The 17926-nt window shown below is 47.6% G+C and overlaps 1 protein-coding gene across 4 annotated transcripts in view; it reads right to left on the reverse strand.

The window, feature by feature from the left end:
• The window catches only part of KLHDC4 (kelch domain containing 4), a 28505-nt gene extending 21748 nt beyond the window's left edge, over positions 1–6757 (reverse strand). The window contains exons 1-5 of one of the 4 annotated variants that reach the window (XM_087739963.1): positions 6552–6755; positions 5068–5159; positions 3977–4055; positions 2907–3005; positions 2711–2803 (exon numbers count right to left, since the gene is read on the reverse strand). In XM_087739963.1, the coding sequence (XP_087596089.1) occupies positions 2711–2803; positions 2907–3005; positions 3977–4055; positions 5068–5159; positions 6552–6650 (462 nt within the window). In that variant the 5' untranslated portion in view covers positions 6651–6755. Of the gene's footprint in view, positions 1–2710; positions 2804–2906; positions 3006–3976; positions 4056–5067; positions 5160–6551 lie in introns of all 4 variants that reach the window. The other 3 variants (XM_087739964.1, XM_087739966.1, XM_087739967.1) reach the window with 3 other exon arrangements.
• Positions 6758–17926: the final 11169 nt, after the last annotated feature.

The following is a 17926-nucleotide window of genomic DNA, read 5'->3' on the forward strand; positions in this document are numbered from 1 at the left end:
GCAACAGCAGCTCTCTGGGGCTGAAGAAAGGGGAATTTTAAATGCAGCTTACTCATTGTTTAGAACAGCTTCCCTATAGCAAAGGAAAGTTGGATGAGGAGCTGGGCTCTTCCCACCTTCTAGCATCCTGAGTTCCAGTTCTACAAATTCAAAGTTCCCTGGGAAACATCTTGGGATTTAGTTTAACAACAGTTGTTCAAATCTCTCTGTGTGCCAAAAGGAAACGTCTCCACAGGTAAGGCTCAGCAACATTTCACCCATCCTTTAGTCACATAAATAGCATCCTGCAGAAGACATATTGGGGCTGATGAACTCTGAGCCACGGGAGGAGCAGGGGCACCTCCTGCCTCCAAGGCACATCTAACATCCCAGCACAGGGCAGGCAGAGTAATGCAGGGAAAAGTCTTTTGGGAAAGGCCATTAACAGTGCACAATCGCCCTTTGCAGTTTTTGTAGATTATAAAACAACAAACAGTAAAGAAGCCAAGCTGCAGCACAAGTCCAAACCTGACGCTTTGCAAGACCTGAAAAGCATTACTGCTCCCTCTGAAGGGAAAAAAACAAAACAGCAAAAAAACACCACCAAAAAAACCCCAAACAGAAGGAAATGTGCAGCATTTGGACAAGAGGAGGCTGTTACTGCTTTGATTAGGGCAAGTAGCAGAGAGAAGAGTATCAGAGGGGTTTTTTATTTTTTTTTGCACAGAGCAGCACCAAAACACCATTGTGATGCAAGCTGACAATTAAAAGCAGGGAGAGGAGAGCAAGACTCATTAAAATGATCTGTGTACGGAAGAAGAAAGGAATCCCAAAAAGGAAACTACGTGACTGTGTAAATTTCTTCCTTGACCAGAACCTCTTGGGTTGTTTACACTATAAACAAATTCTTCCACACACGTTTTTTCCAGGGTATCCATCGCAGATCAACATTGGGATAATGACCTTTTTCTTCAGAAGGGCTGCATTACCTGCCTGTCTTTCCCAACAAAGAAGATTTTTAGCATCAGACACATAGCTGTGCCCTGACATAAACCAGCCTATACATGCAACGATTAAATACACGAGAAAAAATGGGGTGTGTCTGCAAGCAGGATTTGTGGGAACGTGAAGTTACTTAAAGGGGATACAGGCCTGATTTTCATGGGTATCTAGTGCTTAAAAGCTTAAGGGGAAGGTATATGCAACAGCCTGCTCATACTTGCGTGTGATCTTTTGAAGAGCTGGATCGAAATTAATTCAATTGCCAAACCCTTCCCTTAAACAACTGACAACACCCATCCATAGCTATCCTCACCTCAGCTCTGTTGAACTGATGTAATGAAGCCAGTGTAACTCAGAGGATCACGTCTCAGAGACCAGAGATGATAAATAAGACTGAAAACATGCACATACAAACCCATGGACATGCTTGTGTTTACCCTTGAGCTAATGCAGAATATGCATTAAAAATAAAGTCATAAGGAAGACAACAAACCAGTCAACTAATGAGGCTGAACTGCCTCCTGTGCGACTATAATTAATTACCAGACAGAAAACTTAGTGTTGAAGCAGGACTCCTCAGACAGGTCTCTCATTTTATTTTTGTGGTAATCCAGTTGCAGCTCCCTGATGCACAGCCTGCCTGCTCAGTTCCGATTCAGCTGCTAGACAGCCACCTGCTGGCTACCAACACCCAAACAAGCACCTCTCAACTCCACACCCACAAAGCAACCTCCTTTTCACCTAGGGAAACGAGTGTCTGAATTTATGGTCTCCTTGTGGAATTTGGCCTCCGAAATCCAGTTCTATTTTAAGCACCACAAGGTAGCCCAAAAATCAAGTCAGAACCTTGCTTCTTGCTTAGAGCAAGACAGGTATGTGAACCTAACCAGGGCATTGAATCTTACCAGAAAGCTCTAAAGAGCTTTGGCCATGGGTAGGAAAATAACATTCGCATCCTGTATGGCAGCTTTTGAAATGTACCAGTCACCCAGCCACTTGCTGCGACAGGTAAGATAGCTATCAGACAGCTGGCGAGGGCCAAAGACCTGCAAAAAATACAAGTCTTTGGTCCAGTTTCTAATGTGCAGGTGTTCACATAAAGTAAACAAACCCAAATTCTTCATCATCACAACCAGCCAATGACCTTAACCTCCAGCAGAGAGGTGAATTCTAGGGGAGTGTCATGATATCCCAGAGAAAATTTAGACAACTTTGTCTATTGCCTTTGCAGAGAAAAACAGCCCATCTGCCAAGGAAAAAAAAAAAAAAAAAAAAATCACAACCCAAAGGCAGGACACACACAGTCAGTGCTAGCCCATCGTGTTGTACAGTTGGGCCACTTGGCAAAGCCCAACTGCCCCACGCTAGCAGGGATTCCCTACAGTAATGGGTCTTTCACATCGCTGGAGTGGCAATATCTGTAATGCCCATGGATGTAGGCCTGTGGGCATTAAGGAAATAATCATGCACAGCAACTCTGCCACTCACAGTGCTTTGGTCAAATTCAAAGTTATACCCTGACCAGCATTTTGAAAATTCAGTGCCACCCTGGGATTACAGACGGTTGAGCCGGTCCCTATATAATGCAGCAAAGAGAGTTCATCTTCAAAAGAAGAGTCTCCCCCATGAGTCCTGCTTGAGAACTGCCAACCCAACAGACACAACCCCAAATCTTCATTCCACACCTAACATTTCCAGAGGCCACCCGGTGATCAGAGAGCACAAGCACCTTGGACAGGCTTGGACAGGCCCCCTCAGCAGAAGAGGTGAAGTGACACCACTGGCAGCCCATTACAAGGAGAAGTAAGAGAAGCCAGACGCCCTCAGGTGGGGGGAAAAAAAAAAAAAAAAAAAATCAACTCCCATCCATCTTTAGCCCAGCATTAGAACAATTCCATCCGCTGCTTTGGCACCCAGTACTTTACCTGGTGAGCACATCGCCTCGGTGGTGGGTTAGGGATCTCTACTTTAGACCAGCTGTTCTTCCGGATGTTGTAAACATACAGTTCGTTATACAGGTACGTCTGTTAGAGAGGAAGAGAAAATGCACATCACCACAGCTCTCTGTTGGACAGGGTCAGTCTGTCCAAGCACAGGCGCCTCTGAGGGTTATCTGTGAGCTGGGCGGAGAAGGAGCACAGCACTAGCTTTGCAAAGCAACAGCTCACCTGCCTCACCAGGCAGGGAAGGAGGACAACAACCTCCTCCACTAGACTGGGAGTCAGCAACTTTTTCAGAGTGATCCACAGGACTGGACTGTTCCTTCCCAAACCCTTGGTTAAGCCTGTGATAGCTCGAGATATAAGGACTGAAGAAGTTGGAGCTTAACACAGATGTGCAGGTTAAAGTTGCCCAAACTGCTGCACAACTCGAGAGACAGGAACAGCTTCAGGTAGTGAAGCAAGCAGAATGAGTTTAGCACATCACATTGGGTGATCCTAAAGCAACCAAATATCATTGGCAGCCTTGAGTTTTCAAGCTACAATATGTACAACTTCTTAGGGTTACAAAGACCGGTTTCTCTCCAGGAGCAGAACAAACACTTGCAACTTCCAGAAATTCAGTAACAAGAGCGCCCACTTGCAAATATTTGCTATTGTGCACATCTCCAAGGCAGGCAATGCCTTGCCAGCAGCAAAACTGCAGAAGTATCTTGTTTTGAAAGGTAGAAGACAGAGATTCTTCAATAGTTATCAAAAATGAGGGGCAGATATGGCTACAATTAAGTCTGGAGAAATTATGAAGTCCTGAAATATTGATGCTGAGACAATCACTCTGACTCCTTAATGGGTTCTAGCATGTCTCCTTCCTGCCAACTGTCCAGGCATGAGACAGTATCACGGCAGAATTAAAAGGCTATTTTGCTCTCATTCAGGGACAAATACATATTTTATGACTGCTGCCTTGAATTTCACTTCAAATGAGACTCATGCAAATTACAGTAAAAGGCAGGGAGAGGGTAGAATAAAGAAGAAAAAATTGAAGTGTACATTACTTTTTGGCCATTGAAATATTCACCTCCAAAAAGGATCAATTCGTCTTTCTCAGGGTGAGCAGAGAGGGAGCCATTCAGCCTGCAAAAGAAACAGGGACAGCCAAAACAGTAGATGTGTAAGGGTCTTGAAGCTCAGAAGCTTGCAGCCTTTAACTCAGCCAGTGCTAGCACCTCTGCCCTCTAGCCACAAAGGTCTCTCCATCATCTGCCAAGTTACTAGGCTGCGATATTCACCCCAGGGCTAAAAGCTTCTCAAAGAAATTAACTTCTCAAAAACTTCCAGCAAGATTAATTTGACACTGTCTGAAATCTTCTCCTATTTTAGGAGCACACGTTACACTGTCATTTAGCACGCCTTTTGACGTGAGCTCTTGAATTTTAATGCTGGTGTGTCAAGAACAAAAATTAGTTTTATGGGGGCACATAACTATGGGTAGAACTGGGCTGTCTCATATCAACGTATCTGCACCATTATTCTGCAGTCAATACTGGTCATTGCTCATCTACATACCACCACAGTGTTTTGCACCATGTGGAGACAGATCCCTACCACTCCCGAGGAGGAACTAACTGACCACTGTAACACCCCTGTGAGATTAACAGTAGCGTGCTCACCTGTCCCACTACACAGAGAGGAAAACAGGTATGACAGAGAAAGGCATTTACTCAACAAGCCCCAGGAAACAGAAATACAGAACCTAGAAGTATGTGGACCCCAAGCTACACTTGATAAAATGTCTTGTATCATCTCATGACACATCCTTTCGCCTCTTAAATCCTTTCAGCTTTCTAGTCTAAATCCAAAACTTCCTCTTAACTTTTATGTTTCCTCAAAGCCCTGTAATCTAACCCTGCTTTGCCTTCTTTGTGCTGATGGGATGATTAAAAAGCGGATTTTAAGGGCAAGAAAAGCTTTTGGTGCCTTTTTTAACAAGGGATTCAATATACCAGATATTTTATAACTCCAGCTATCAGCCATGCCAGATATTATGCCTTCTACTCTCAGAAAATAACTTTACATAAATAAACTTCATGAAAAGCACCATCAACCACTGTATAAGTGATAGGCAAAGCCTCATACAATCTCTTACCTGGGTGAGGGAGGTGGGCAGGATGACTCAATTACTTGGGTCTTTTTAGCATCTAAACTCTGGAATTCTGCTATCAGGGCTTCAAGATCCTCCTGAAAATAAAAAGCCAGACATGAGTTCCTTGACATGCACAGAGCCACCTGCACACCACAAGAAACCAGGACTCACCCTCACGATTTCCCTTTTTTAAAAAAAATTGTCTGCTTAGGTTCCCTTCATTCAACTACAAGAAATGGATGCTGAGTACTTCCATGTATGCTTTAAAGATTGGTCTCCCCTAAAACATTAACAAGTTGCTCAGAAAAGTCCTAAAAGGATGGCACGCAAAGTGCATTTAGTGCACACCTGCTATTCCTGCAGCAGAAACACTGCACAAATCAGCAACTAAATGCAAATCATTTAAGCCCCAACAAAGTGATGAGCAACTACATGCTACAATCCAGCTAGTCCTCTTCTTTGTCTGCAATGGAAAAATGCCTAAATGGGACTGGAAACTCTTTTCTATTCCCAGTTCATACTTTAGCTGGAGAGAAACTTGCACGTGTTTTTATTCCCTTTCAACTTCTGTCAATTAAAAATAACATCGGCCCCCAAAACTGCAGATACACCAAGTTGCAAGGGCAGAAGCAGGATTGCAGCTAGAGGGAGTTTCTGATCCACGGCCTCTCCTACAACCCCCATTGCTCACCACCTCCCTTCAGTTAACCTTTCTGGAGGTGCAGTCAAAGCAGAGATTTCCAAAATTTGGGGATTTTGCCTCTGCAGCATGGCATCAGCTCTCCCTGCAGCCATGTACACTGGCACCCTCCACGTCTTAAGTTTTGCATTATGCTGGTAACACCACGTTTTGACCAGGGAAAGGTAGGTGTTTTGAGGCCTAAATAGAAGCACCCATTCTAAGAGTGAGAGAAACAAACATCTTCATTTTAAGACCAGAAGAAAAGGATGGGGGAGATAGAAGGCAAGAAAAACCCTTAAATTGCATTTTCTTGCCCTTCTTTTACATTTTCTGTCACACGCTGCACCCAGCTTGTCAGCAATATGGCAAAAGTCTCCTGGTGGCAGTTTTCGTCTCCCCTTATCCTCTTTTCCCCTTTTCCGAGTGCCCTTTGCCGCACGCTGACCCGCAGGCGTGTGCATGAGCACCGCTTTTTCACCAGGACCGCGCTAACGCCAACCCTAAAAGTTTCACAAGGTGCGCACCGGCCTCAAACCCCCTCTGCCTGCACCTCTTGTACCCGGCTGATGACCTGTGGGGACCCTAAGTCACTTAACCAAGTTACCGCCACTTGCGTTGGGATATACTCCTTTGCTTTCAACTTGAAATACCCCCGCCACCGACCCACTCCTCCGACCTCCCCATGCCTCCACCGCCCGTTTTCCCTTCAGGCCCGCGGAGGGCCCAGGGGAGCGCCGCAAGGCCCCAGGGGAGGCCCAGGCCCCGCGGGCCGGGGCTACCGGAGCCCCCCGCTCCCGCCCCTCACCTCCTCCTTCTTGGCTCTGCGGGACACCTTCTTCTCCATCTTCGCGGCCGTCTTCTCGGCCCCCTTCCCCTTCTTCTCCCGCTTCCCCTTCTTCCCCATGGCTGAAAGGCCGGGCTAGGCCGCGCGGGGAGCACCGCGCTCGCCGCGCCGCGCTGGCCGCCCCAGGCGCACGGCGGGGCGGGCAGCGGCGCCCGCTTCGGCCCGGCACTTCCAGGCCGCGGCCCGCCTCCTGCCCGAGCGGCGCGGCCGCGGGGGCCCTCTGCAGGCCCGGGGGGCTCAGCGCGACCGGCATCGGCCCCGCGCCTTCCCTCCCGCGGCTCCCCGGCTCCGGGCCGGGGCTGAGGGAGTGCTGCGAGCCGGCGTTGCCCTGGCCCGGCCCTGTGCGCCCCGCTGGGCCGGAGAGGAGACTTAACCCGGCTTCACACACCGCCTGTCGCCCGCCCTCAGAGCCCGACCCGCTTTTGACTCATCTTCCCATTTATTCCTGCCCCGAGGAGACCGTCGAACCCACAAAATGGCCCCCTCCCCTCATACAAAATGGCCCCTCCTAGGGAAGCGAGGGGCCTAGGGGTCGCGCGAAGGCCTTAGCTGGGCCTGGGGCGAGGCCCTGCGCAGAAATAAAAATGAACTGCGGGCTGAAAACCTCAGGGATTGGGGGGCTGCACAAGTGGTTTTGTTTTCAGACACAATGTTTTGGAAATGAGGTTTATCCAGGCTGGTCTGAGAGACCTGAGGCATCAGAGAGCTGAAGGAAATGGGGGCACTGCGAGGCGATGGCAGGCAGCTGCTTTTTCGATGGTGGAGAAGGAATAACAACTATTTGGGTTTTTACGTGCTATTTCACGCAGATGCTGAGCCCAGGTAGAATTTCTGGGAAAACGCCAACTTTGAACACATAACCAGCATGTTCACTGTAAATATGAGTTCAAATACATCTTTGAGCTGCGAGTTTCCTTTCATTCCCCTGCGCTTCAAAATTGCCTTTGTGATTGTTTCTCACTCGCAGGGAAAGAGTACAATCATTATATTTTTCACTGAATTCCCACAAAACCCCACATTGCCTAGAAGGAGAGTGGTTTTCATCACTGTCCAACCCACCGCCTAACCCCAAACCAGCGAGGATATCCACTGAAGGTACAGCTCAATGCCCACCAAGTTAACCCAAACATCCAATACGTGCCGTGGAAATTGCAGGATGGATCCTATGCTTTGAACGTCCGCCTACACTTGAACCTCAGACCTTGGAAACACAGCCCCAAAGCACAAAGGAAAGAGCTGGGAAAATATTTTGAGGTTGCAGACAACATACATCCTGACCCGCGTTTTTTTTGTCTGGTTGTTCTGAAAACATTGCGGTTACAACTAAAGCTGCAGCGTGTCAATGTTTATGCGCAGGAAGCGAACAGAAAGCTACGGAGAGACCAGGTCAAGTGAATGGGGCAATTTCTCAGCCAAAATAAGATGCAGGAGCTCTGCTGAGTTCCCTGGCGCTACACACAGGCTAGGAAGCCTCCCTGCTGCTTCTTGGTCTTTAACCTCGAAAAGATACCAGTGTGTGAAAACGCATCCCCTCCCGATGTCTACAGGAGTTTGGTCACTGCTTCCTCTGGGGCCAGATCTTCTTCTAACTCTTAGGGGGACTTTGACATGAAAAAGGCTGCGTCTTTGTGAAACCCGCTCTTGAAGTCTTCACCAGGCATCAGTTTACTGGGGGAAGCAAGGAGTCTTTCACCTCCTGCACACCCCGCTCCACCTGTCCCCATTTGCATCAGCCTTTTTGGTGCTGCATCATTCATGCTTTTTTCCGTGCACAGAGATCCTCAGGTCTGTGCGCTCAAACCGCATTCTCAAAACTTTATTTTCCATATTTCTGAGTGTAGTTTCAGATGTTTGGGGTCATTTGGAGCTAGCCACCACGTGGGGAACTGCGTGGGGTAGAACATTCTTGGTGTGAGTTCTCTGATCTCTTGAACTATGTAGTCTAGTTTCTCATGGTTTATGTGAAAAAGGAGGATGAAAGGACAAAGAAAACTTTGCACTGCACTTTGAAAATACAAAGCACGATACAAGCATGAAACAGGGCATGAACTTCTCAGGGGTAAATATACCCCTGCTTCACCATGGTGTAGAAATCCTGCTGTAGCAGTGATGGTAACTTTTAAGAGATGCGTCTTCCTTGAAGGGATCTGATGGACACCTTGACTGTATAGATGAGACTAAAGACTCTGCCATGACAGCACCAATGCCCCAAAACATGAATTTAAGGCTCCAAAATTGACTAAGGTGAGCTCTTTTCACAGGCTTCCCGTCGCCCTGAACTGGAAAGGCCGCTCCACATTCCCACACGGCATGCACGGATGTACTCCTACACGTTCACACAAACATCTTCACCCAGCTGGCAGGCAGATGTGCGCTCCCAGACATGGCCGGGTCCAGGCACACGCAGACATGCTCCCACGCACAGATGTCCTCACACTCTCATTTCTGTTCTGTCTCAGGTTTTGTTTCCGCTTTGTTTTGAGGAGCATAGCATAAGCTCGACTTTGCCTGTGTTTGCACATTTCGTTCTACTGCTATGAAGTTGGCCTGTGCTGTTATATCTGGCTGCCCGTCTCCAGTTCTGACCTATACAAAGAGCACGTGGTTTTACTTTGTTATTTTTTTATAGTCTGGAATATGCTCATTCAACAGGATGGTAAATCCAGCTGTATCAGCAAAGTAAAGAATAACAGGCATGAAAGCTTCAGAAAAGACTCAAAAGCTTTTTCCCACAAGTCTTCTTTGTGCTCTAACACTTGATTTATTTTTCCCTTGTTAATGCTTTCTGAAGCCAGTAGCAAGGAAGGAATTAATGACACAGATTAAGCGGGAGGACATGCTGACAGCACAGTAACTAAATCAACCAAAAATACATTGCAATTGTAGGAAGAGCTGGTGTGTTAGACTATACTGAAGCTGTCTTTCTATAAAGATGAGAATGAAGATAAGCCCTGTAAACAGAGAGAACCGTGGGGCTGCTGAGCGAGGGCTGCTTCAGCCATGCTGGGATCCACCGCAATGGAATTTTGGGGTAGGCCCTGCAGAGCAAGAGGAGAGCTATGCCTGCGTAACACCCGGGAACACCAGTGTGTTGGAGAAGATCAGCAGGCTCAGGTCTCCCGAGTGCCATATGTGCCCTGGGATATGTCGGGATACACAGGAAAAATTATTTTCTTTAACTGCTGTGTGGTGTATAACTCATACAGGAAAGCTTCATCACGTAAGAAGTCAAAAAACAGGTGTTTCGGTTTTCTCCAGGCTCAAGCTGCAATTTTCCTCATAGCAAAATTGGAGGAGAAAACCACAAAAAATATGACCCCCAGGCTCCGGTGGCAGCATTTCAAAGTCATTCATCTCCAAAGGCAAATACAGCTGAGGGTCAAGGAAGGGCACATGCATAGCCAAGGCTCATTTTGGAAGAAGTCCCTGATATCAGAAAGTCCGGGGCTTTATCCTGGCCGTGCTCACAGCCCAGCAGAGGCCCCTCGGCCCCTGCTTGTGCGCGTAGAACCTGAAACTGGATTTGGACCAAGCAGGCGGCTGCTGCAAGTCAGCAATGGTACTTTGCTCCATTCAGGCTCATTTATAACCAGAAGCTGATAATATCTCATGGCCATTCAGTTGGCTTCCTGAATTTTCCGTTTTGAAATTGGTACTTTAATATCTTGAAAACAGAGGAAGCAGAGGAAGGCAGAGGCTTCCCTGGAGGGAAGTACAGCGTGGTTTTATTCAGATATAGATCCCAAGGAACATCAATCTAAATCCACCAGCAGATTGTCACACTTGAAGCCACAAATTCTCAGTGAATCTGTGAAAGCCCTTACTTTTGCCATTCCAGTGGGACTTCATTGGGTTTCCTGTGTTTTTGAAAACTGCAGAGAAAGAATTAAAAAGCAAGACAGAGCAGAAGAGTGGTTTAGAAAGTCACGTTTCTGACCGTTATTAATGGTGCAGCAGTCTTACATATTCCAGATAAGGATGTTATACTCTGGTGTTATAGCACTAGTTATTAACATCAGTACCAGTAATAATGAAGATGGCAGCTCCAGTTAACATCTAGAAAACACCTGCAGGTAAAAAAACCTACAGACATGGTAAAATAAAGTCTCACCTGAATCCACCCCTGATCTACAGCAAATAAGTAAGAATGTCTCCACCACTGATGCACAGCAAATGAGCATGCCTCTCCCCTCTCTGAGCTCAGGCTTTAAATGCAGATGCTTCCATCTAAGCAGTAAAATGAACAGCTAATGCCTAAAATAGTAAGTGTGGTTTTAACATCAAACTGAGCCCCTCCACACCATACTTCCACACGTGTGAAGCTTGCCCAGCCTGGCTGTGCTTGCTTCATTTTTAATGCGTTTACTCACAAAGTGCCAGGACGAGAAGCGTGGTAGATACAGAGCAGGAAGCATTAATACGTGTTTCCTGCTGTAACGTTTCATTCTTCAGCGTCACGCCAGGCTCACGTGTGGGAGATAGCTCTAGGTCTGAAAACAAGGTCATTTTGCACAAGTACCGTTTCTAGTCTTGAAGACGGAATAGAGGAGCCTTCTCAGGGCAGTAGAATATCCAGCTCAGGGATAAGGCTGATCAGCATTTTAAGGGTAGCTGTGTACTGGGAGAATTATAGACTTTCCGATTGGTGTAAAACAGCTGAAACTGCCTACAAGGGTGACGAGTGAATGCTGATTGCCTTGTGCTGCCAAGGGATCCTGTTCATGGGGCATGCACCTTCTCTTCCAGCGAGCAGTGCAAGACTGCTAAATTATTTCAGCTGTTCGCCAGGAGCAGCTGCCACATGAGAAAGGGCTGCTCCTGCTGTTTACTGTACATGGCTTTCCAATTTGCCACCACACTGATAAGCATCAGAATGCAGAAATTCTTTTCAAAGAAAGGGTTTGCTAACTTCATACGACACGTGCATGCACGCATATGTGAGTGAGCACAGGAGGACAAGACTCTTGGAGGAACATGTTTTCATGCTATTCAAGTCAGCCTCTGCAGACTTCCTCGTAGAGCAGCCGAAATCTTCTGCACGTGTCACTGCCTTCTTTCAGTTGTCCTTTTTCAGACATCACGGATTGCTGCAGGGACCCGTCTTTGCCTCTGCTAGTTCATCAGAGCAGCTTTGGTGGTGGCATTTCAAGTGTGTAGAGTGTCCACGGTGCCACCGAGCCATGGCAGTATTTACCAGCCCAGCCTTGAAGCTGCCTCTGATTAAAATGCTCCACCAGCTGCACGGAAAATCTCTGTCCAGCTATTGACACGTCTTTCTGTGACATTGGCCCCCATCAATCTGCTCGAGTCAGTGTGCCAGGTCCCAGAACGGTGATGAGAAAGCAGAAATCTTAGACTGCCTTTATGTCTGTCCTGGATCTTCATTAATTAGGCTAGTGAACCATTAATTAGGCTACCTAAGCTTCTTTAGAGATGCTTAATCTTCACTGTGTAAGGCAGCAGTGTTCACAGTATCAGGGATGGAGTCTGGCCGATATCAGCTGACACTCTTTTTCCTTACCTGTCATCAGGCTTGTTTTACTCTATTGCCATTTTATTTATGAGAATGTGCAGGTATTTTTGCACTCATTTATGTACCAAGGTGATGCAGAGGCACTCCTCTTAAATGCCAGTGTCGTTGCACAGGTCCCTGGCTCGCCTCATCCTGACGGCAGGGTTTTGTAGAGAGATTGGGTCCAGGTGCACAATTTGGGGCTCAGCCCCATTCACAGCACCCCAGGTATCTTTGAATCCACTTCGTCCTTCGAAGGAGAAGTATAAATAATTGGGTGAAGTGGGTAGGAAAGAAGTGAGTAAAAGCAAACCCCAGAAAGCCTGGGGTGAGAAGTGAGTCCTGGACAGGAAAGGTCATGTTGCTCGTAAGAGCAAAGCAGCCAAAAATACCTTAAAATCCCCTGTTCTTACGTACACAACCGTTTTTTTCCCCATTATTCAAATTCTGAGTCTGATGCAACCCAGGCTGAGATGTAGTAAGACTTGTAATGGCTTTTGTGTCCCACCAGATGTCAGCTCCTCTGCAGAGAAGGGCCCTGAGCCGGCTTCCACCGCACCATGGTGCAAGAATTGCTGAGACGTTGCATCATCTGCGGAGGTGCAGAGCTCTTGCTAGTGCGAAACGGATAACCAAGCCCAGGGCCAGGCTTCAGGATGCGAGGAGAAAAGCAGCACAATGTACTCAAGTGAACAGAGGTTGTTTAGGTGAAGAAATCCTCTGTATTTTCATTCCTCCAGCTTTCACTGATTCAGGTAGTGCCTCCCTCTTCTTAAATCCTCAGGAGCTAGGTGATAGAGAAAGTGGTTCCAGCGGGGACTCAGTAGTAATCCGATGTTTTTGCTTGCCTAAGAACAAGTCCAATCACATTCATTTCACCCAGGGAGACTTATTCTGCCGTGAGGTGCCCGAACAGCCCACGCTTGGTTATTGCAATACACCGTCTCCAGAGCCGGAGCGTGCAGTGGGTTTGCAGGTGCTGCTTTCTCTTGGACGCAAAGGACTGGCCACTGCATACAGTTATTGGTCCTGTTTTCCCTCAGTAGGCAGACGCAAGTTCACTTAAAAATAATTAGTGCTCTATTAACACCTAGCCAACACTCAGTTCCCATTGCAAACCCCTTCATCACAGGATCTCAGAATATTTTAGAGGACTGTTTCATTTAAATGGAGAAGGAATACTGGGGGCGAATGATATCCCCAGTAATACAAAGGCAGGCTGTGGCAGAACAGGGTTTAGTATCTTGCCTGACTTTTGTTGCAGACACCAGGCTGGATACAATGCCCTCATTCAAGTGCTCTCAAGCCCCAGTTTTCCTCCGTCAGTTCGTAAGGGAGCACGTCTGCCTGGTCTGGGTGGTTCACCCAGCTTGTTCTCAAGGGGGGAGACCTTGTAGTAATCTCATGGCAGGTAGGGTGAGGAGGCTGCCTTATATATTAGCAGAGAAAGGTTTAATTTAGACATTAGAGAAAACTTACAGACTGCCAGGCTAGTAGACATGAGAAGACACTGTCTGGGGTGGCTGTGAAATTTCCAAAGATGTGTCTAAGACCCTGTGAGGCCAATGTCGGCCAAAGATGGTTGGAGCGAGCCGACCTGCCTTGTGGCAAGAGTGGACGTGGGTCATTTCTCACTGTTCTCCCGTGCCCAACTTTTACAATTGTTTACAGCTGAGGAGGTAAAGGACAGGGACTGACCCTTAGTGTTGGATTTTTACCTATCTCAGCCCTGATAACAGTGACATTGATGAAATTAATTCTGTTTTATCTTCACAAAAAGCCACTCACCCCAGCCTGATGGGTGAGTAGATTTTTCCACAACTGATTGGTATTTGCTTTTCCTGGTAGTGCTGTGACAGCTATTGGGATCAGATTATCTACTTACTGCCGTACCTGCTGCTGTCACCTTGATTTGACAAGGCTTTACCAGTCTGAGCAATGCACTGTGGAGGGATTTGGTATGTTCTGCTCCAGTTCAGTCAGGTTTTGTTAGCCCCTCGGTACAGACAGCTCCATACATCCCTTATCATGCTAAACATTTACCCTCAGGAAGTGGTGACCCTGGCCACATTCCTTGTGGTTTTGCAAAAGAAAATAAAATATTTGTTCATTCTCAATGGCTTAAAAAGGTGCACTTGGGTATATTAACCACTCTCGTGAGCAGAAATATTCTCCTAAAGCATTAGCCTTTAGGAGAAGGAGCTGCTGTAGTGGGGTCTGTGCTTTGGTGTGATCGTGCTGGTTGTGGTGGGTATGAAAAACCATGCATGGAGCAGGAGACAGGGCAGATGCGTGCTCCGTGGTTGCAATTATATCGAGTCGCCTCTTTCTCACTCTTCCCTGTGAACCCCCCAAAACTCAGCAGACCCTCTAGGGATGGTTGGCAATTCAGGGACCATGAAATGTAGATAAAACTTTCTGTTTTCCTTCCAGCAGAACGCCATGTGTCATCTACGAAGCCCACCACCTTATCACAATTCTGTTCTCCTGCATTGGCTGTTTGGATGGACTCATATGCCAGCAATTAGTATGATTTGGTTTTTAAAAGATGACATCACATCCACTTCTGAACATGTTTCAGGGCGTTTTTACAGACATGATGTAATAGGTGATTGTCCCATATCTATCTATCACTGACTCATTTTTTAAAGAAAAGTTTTAATTTTAACCTCAAGCTGCACTCCCAGTGAAAATAATCTCCATTAACAGTTTTTCTATCACTGTAACGTGTACTGTTTTCTCTCAGAAATAACCATCTTGGTTTCCTGACCTGTGATGTCATTTCTCTTACTAGAAAAGAAAGAGTCACCCAAGAAAGCAACAACCAGATCTTGGTGATATGTCACGGCAGGCTTTTTTCTGTGCAGTTTGAATGGGAAGTGCAGCTTTATTATTAAGATAACCACGTGAAAAACAATCTGACACGCCACACATGATCCATTCTGCTGATGAAGCAGATGATGGGAATGAGGTCCCATTAGGTCCCATTTCAAAACCAATATTTACTCTGATATCTGCTGCTTGCTCTGCAGTGCTGTCTGGCAAGGATCGGGAGTGTAAACTGGGTTTCTATGGTGGCTGTTGACACTCAGGCCAGCTTCACGCTTTCCCACAAGATAAACTGTCACATTACGGCACCGAGGTGAGAAGCAACCCAGCCGCACAAGGGAGGGAGCGGGATCGTGGCCGGGTGCCTGGGTCCGGTGGGCTGCGGGATGCCCATTCTGCTGCTATTCCTCTTGCCCAGGCTGTCCGCACACCAGCCAGCAGGAATTACGCTCCCGTGCAAAGGGCCAGCTCTGATTTAAAATAATCTCTCTTCCCTGCTCTCCAGGTACAACGTGAGAGACCAGGACAGGCGCCAGGAGGGAGAGCAGGACACGGGGGATGTATTTGTGCAATGCCAGCTGCAGAAGCCGCCCATTCCCCTCTGCTGCCTTCATGGACAGGCTCCTCCTGCTCACTTGTGGCGCTGGGGGATGCCAGTCCACTAAAAAGAGTACTGGTATTTCAAGACACCATGAAATAAAGATGCTGTGCAGCCCCCACAGGGCAATGAGTCCTTCTGTACCACACCGCTGGTGTGGGACATCCAGCAGAGAGGTCTACCAGGAAGGTCATTTCTTCTGCAGAGAGCTGTTAGCTCACACGAGCCGTACGACAGCTTTTTATCAGTGGGAATCGGTACATATCAGACGAATAGGTGGAAAAGTGATCTGGCGATGCTCTGAACTGCAGAGCAGCTACCGGGAGAGGCTGGCGGCTCTCCCCAGGCACAGACTTGCCTGGCAAAGGGCTCAGTTGGAGGCAGGCATGGGCTGGTGCTGGGGTTCCTCATTCCTCCCAAATCCCTCACCTTTATCCACTGCACCTGGAGGCCAGCGGGGTTTGAACAAGCCAGTGGTTATTTGTTGGGGAGAGGCAGCGAGCCGAGCACTGCCTGTGCCCGAGGCCACGAGGGGAACCTCACCGAACCCAGCTGGGGAAAACCCTTTAGCTCCAGGTGGTAACTCCATCGGCCTAAAAACACAGGGAGCTTCACCCAAACGGTGCAGGGAGTTTGGGTGGGCCTTTGAGCAGCAGTATCCAGAGCCCTTCACTTTCTAAGGCGCTGCAGTCCAAACTGAAAGGTTGTGGCCCAATTCCTCCTCCCACCCCTTTGGGGTTATTTGTAGAGGGGAGGAGTGCCAGCTCCAAACCACGTACCCAGCAGGGAAGCTCCTCCTGACGTGCTTTTTGCTCTTTGATCTAATGCAAAGATCCCTTTTTCATTCCAGCTCAATTTTCCTCTTTGTCTCCAGTTCCCCACCTCTTCCCAAGCCCTGTTTCCATCACACCTGGCTGGAGTTAACCAGCCTTGAGATTAATTTTTGTCCTTTCATCTCCGTGCTATTTTCTCAGAGATGGGTGGGAGAGGAGTTTCCCCCATGTCTATGGTTTCTTTCCAACGCAGGGCCCAAGAAGGCTTGAACACGCAGCCGCTGCAGGTTGCCAGTTGCAGCTCCCCGTCCTGGCAAGGTTTCGGGGGTGAGGATGCAGCAGGTCAACGCTCGCAGCACTCGCATCGGTGCTTGGAGCAAACCACCCCGAAACACCCAACGCAGCACTCGCCCCACCGTGATTTGCACCAGGACCAGGACTGGTGCCTGGGAGACCGTGGCACACAAAGCAGGGTGTGCAGCTCCACAGAAAGGCTGGAATTCATTTAATAAGGGCAAGGAAAATCGAATGAAAGCATCCTTCCCCGCCTAACCCCCTGCATGAATTGACAGAGCTGGCTTCAGCATCCAAAAGCTCTCAGGCTGAAGCCTTTTTCCCAGCACACAGGCGAGAACAGGCCACAACAAGAAGATGGTTAAAACACTGATCGTTGCAGTGAATTGTCTTTCTGCTGGGGATCTTGTTCTGTAGCAAACCAGCCCACTTCTGAGACGCCGTTACAGCTCTGCCCTGAGCAGCCTGGTGGCTGCCGGGTTGAGTGTAAGGCTCCTTTTTGCAAGAAAGGAGCGAGGAAGAAAGCGGGGCCCACGGTTTTGGGGGAAGACGGAGCAGAGCTGTGCCTCTGCGGGCACTTTCCCACCCCGTAGGCTGCGAAATGGGTCCTGCTGGTTTCTCCTGATGCAGTGGCCCTTGGTAGGGTCTTGCGTCAGACACTGAAGGGGCTGCAAGCCCAAGGCCCAGAATTAGGCGGGTGCAAAAGTGGTTTTGCAGGCTTATTTTTCTGTGCTGAGGGCAGGGAAGAAATCCAGATGGTACTTGGCCCACATAGCGAGAAGAAAATCCCGTAGAGAATATTTTGCAAGATTTTTGGGTTTATCTTGTTTCACTTAGGTGCGGGAGGTTCTCTCAAATTTGGTTTAATGAATAAGAAAGACAGGCAAAAGGTGTTTAACCTTTGCTCAGCGGTGATAGCACCTGAGCATGGAGCTCAGAAGCTCCATGGGGTACTAGAAAAAAGACAGATTATTTTTGCTTAAGTTTTCTATATTTTAATTTAAAGTATTGTTGGAAACTAAAAAAAAGCCAGAGAGGTTTGAGACTTGCAGGCTTTCTGACTAGGTAATACCAGGCCTCTGGCTTTTTCTAGAAAATATTGGAGATATATGAAGAAAACAAAGATGAACAAATAACAAAAGGATTTTTCCATCCCCAAATGTTCCTTCTAAAGAAAAAATGTGACCAGCAATAGTAATTTTTGGTTACTCAGAGGGTCTGATCTACACTGGGATTATTGTGGCTTTAAATGGCTTGCTTCTAGGAACTGGCGTTTGGATTTTGAAGCAATTATTTTCTCTACCTGAGGAAGCACTGCCCAATTAGCAGC

This window comes from Nipponia nippon, unplaced genomic scaffold (assembly GCF_047370975.1).
Source record: "Nipponia nippon isolate SJK-2023a ecotype South Korea unplaced genomic scaffold, ASM4737097v1 scaffold_7, whole genome shotgun sequence".
Lineage (NCBI taxonomy): Eukaryota > Metazoa > Chordata > Aves > Pelecaniformes > Threskiornithidae > Nipponia > Nipponia nippon.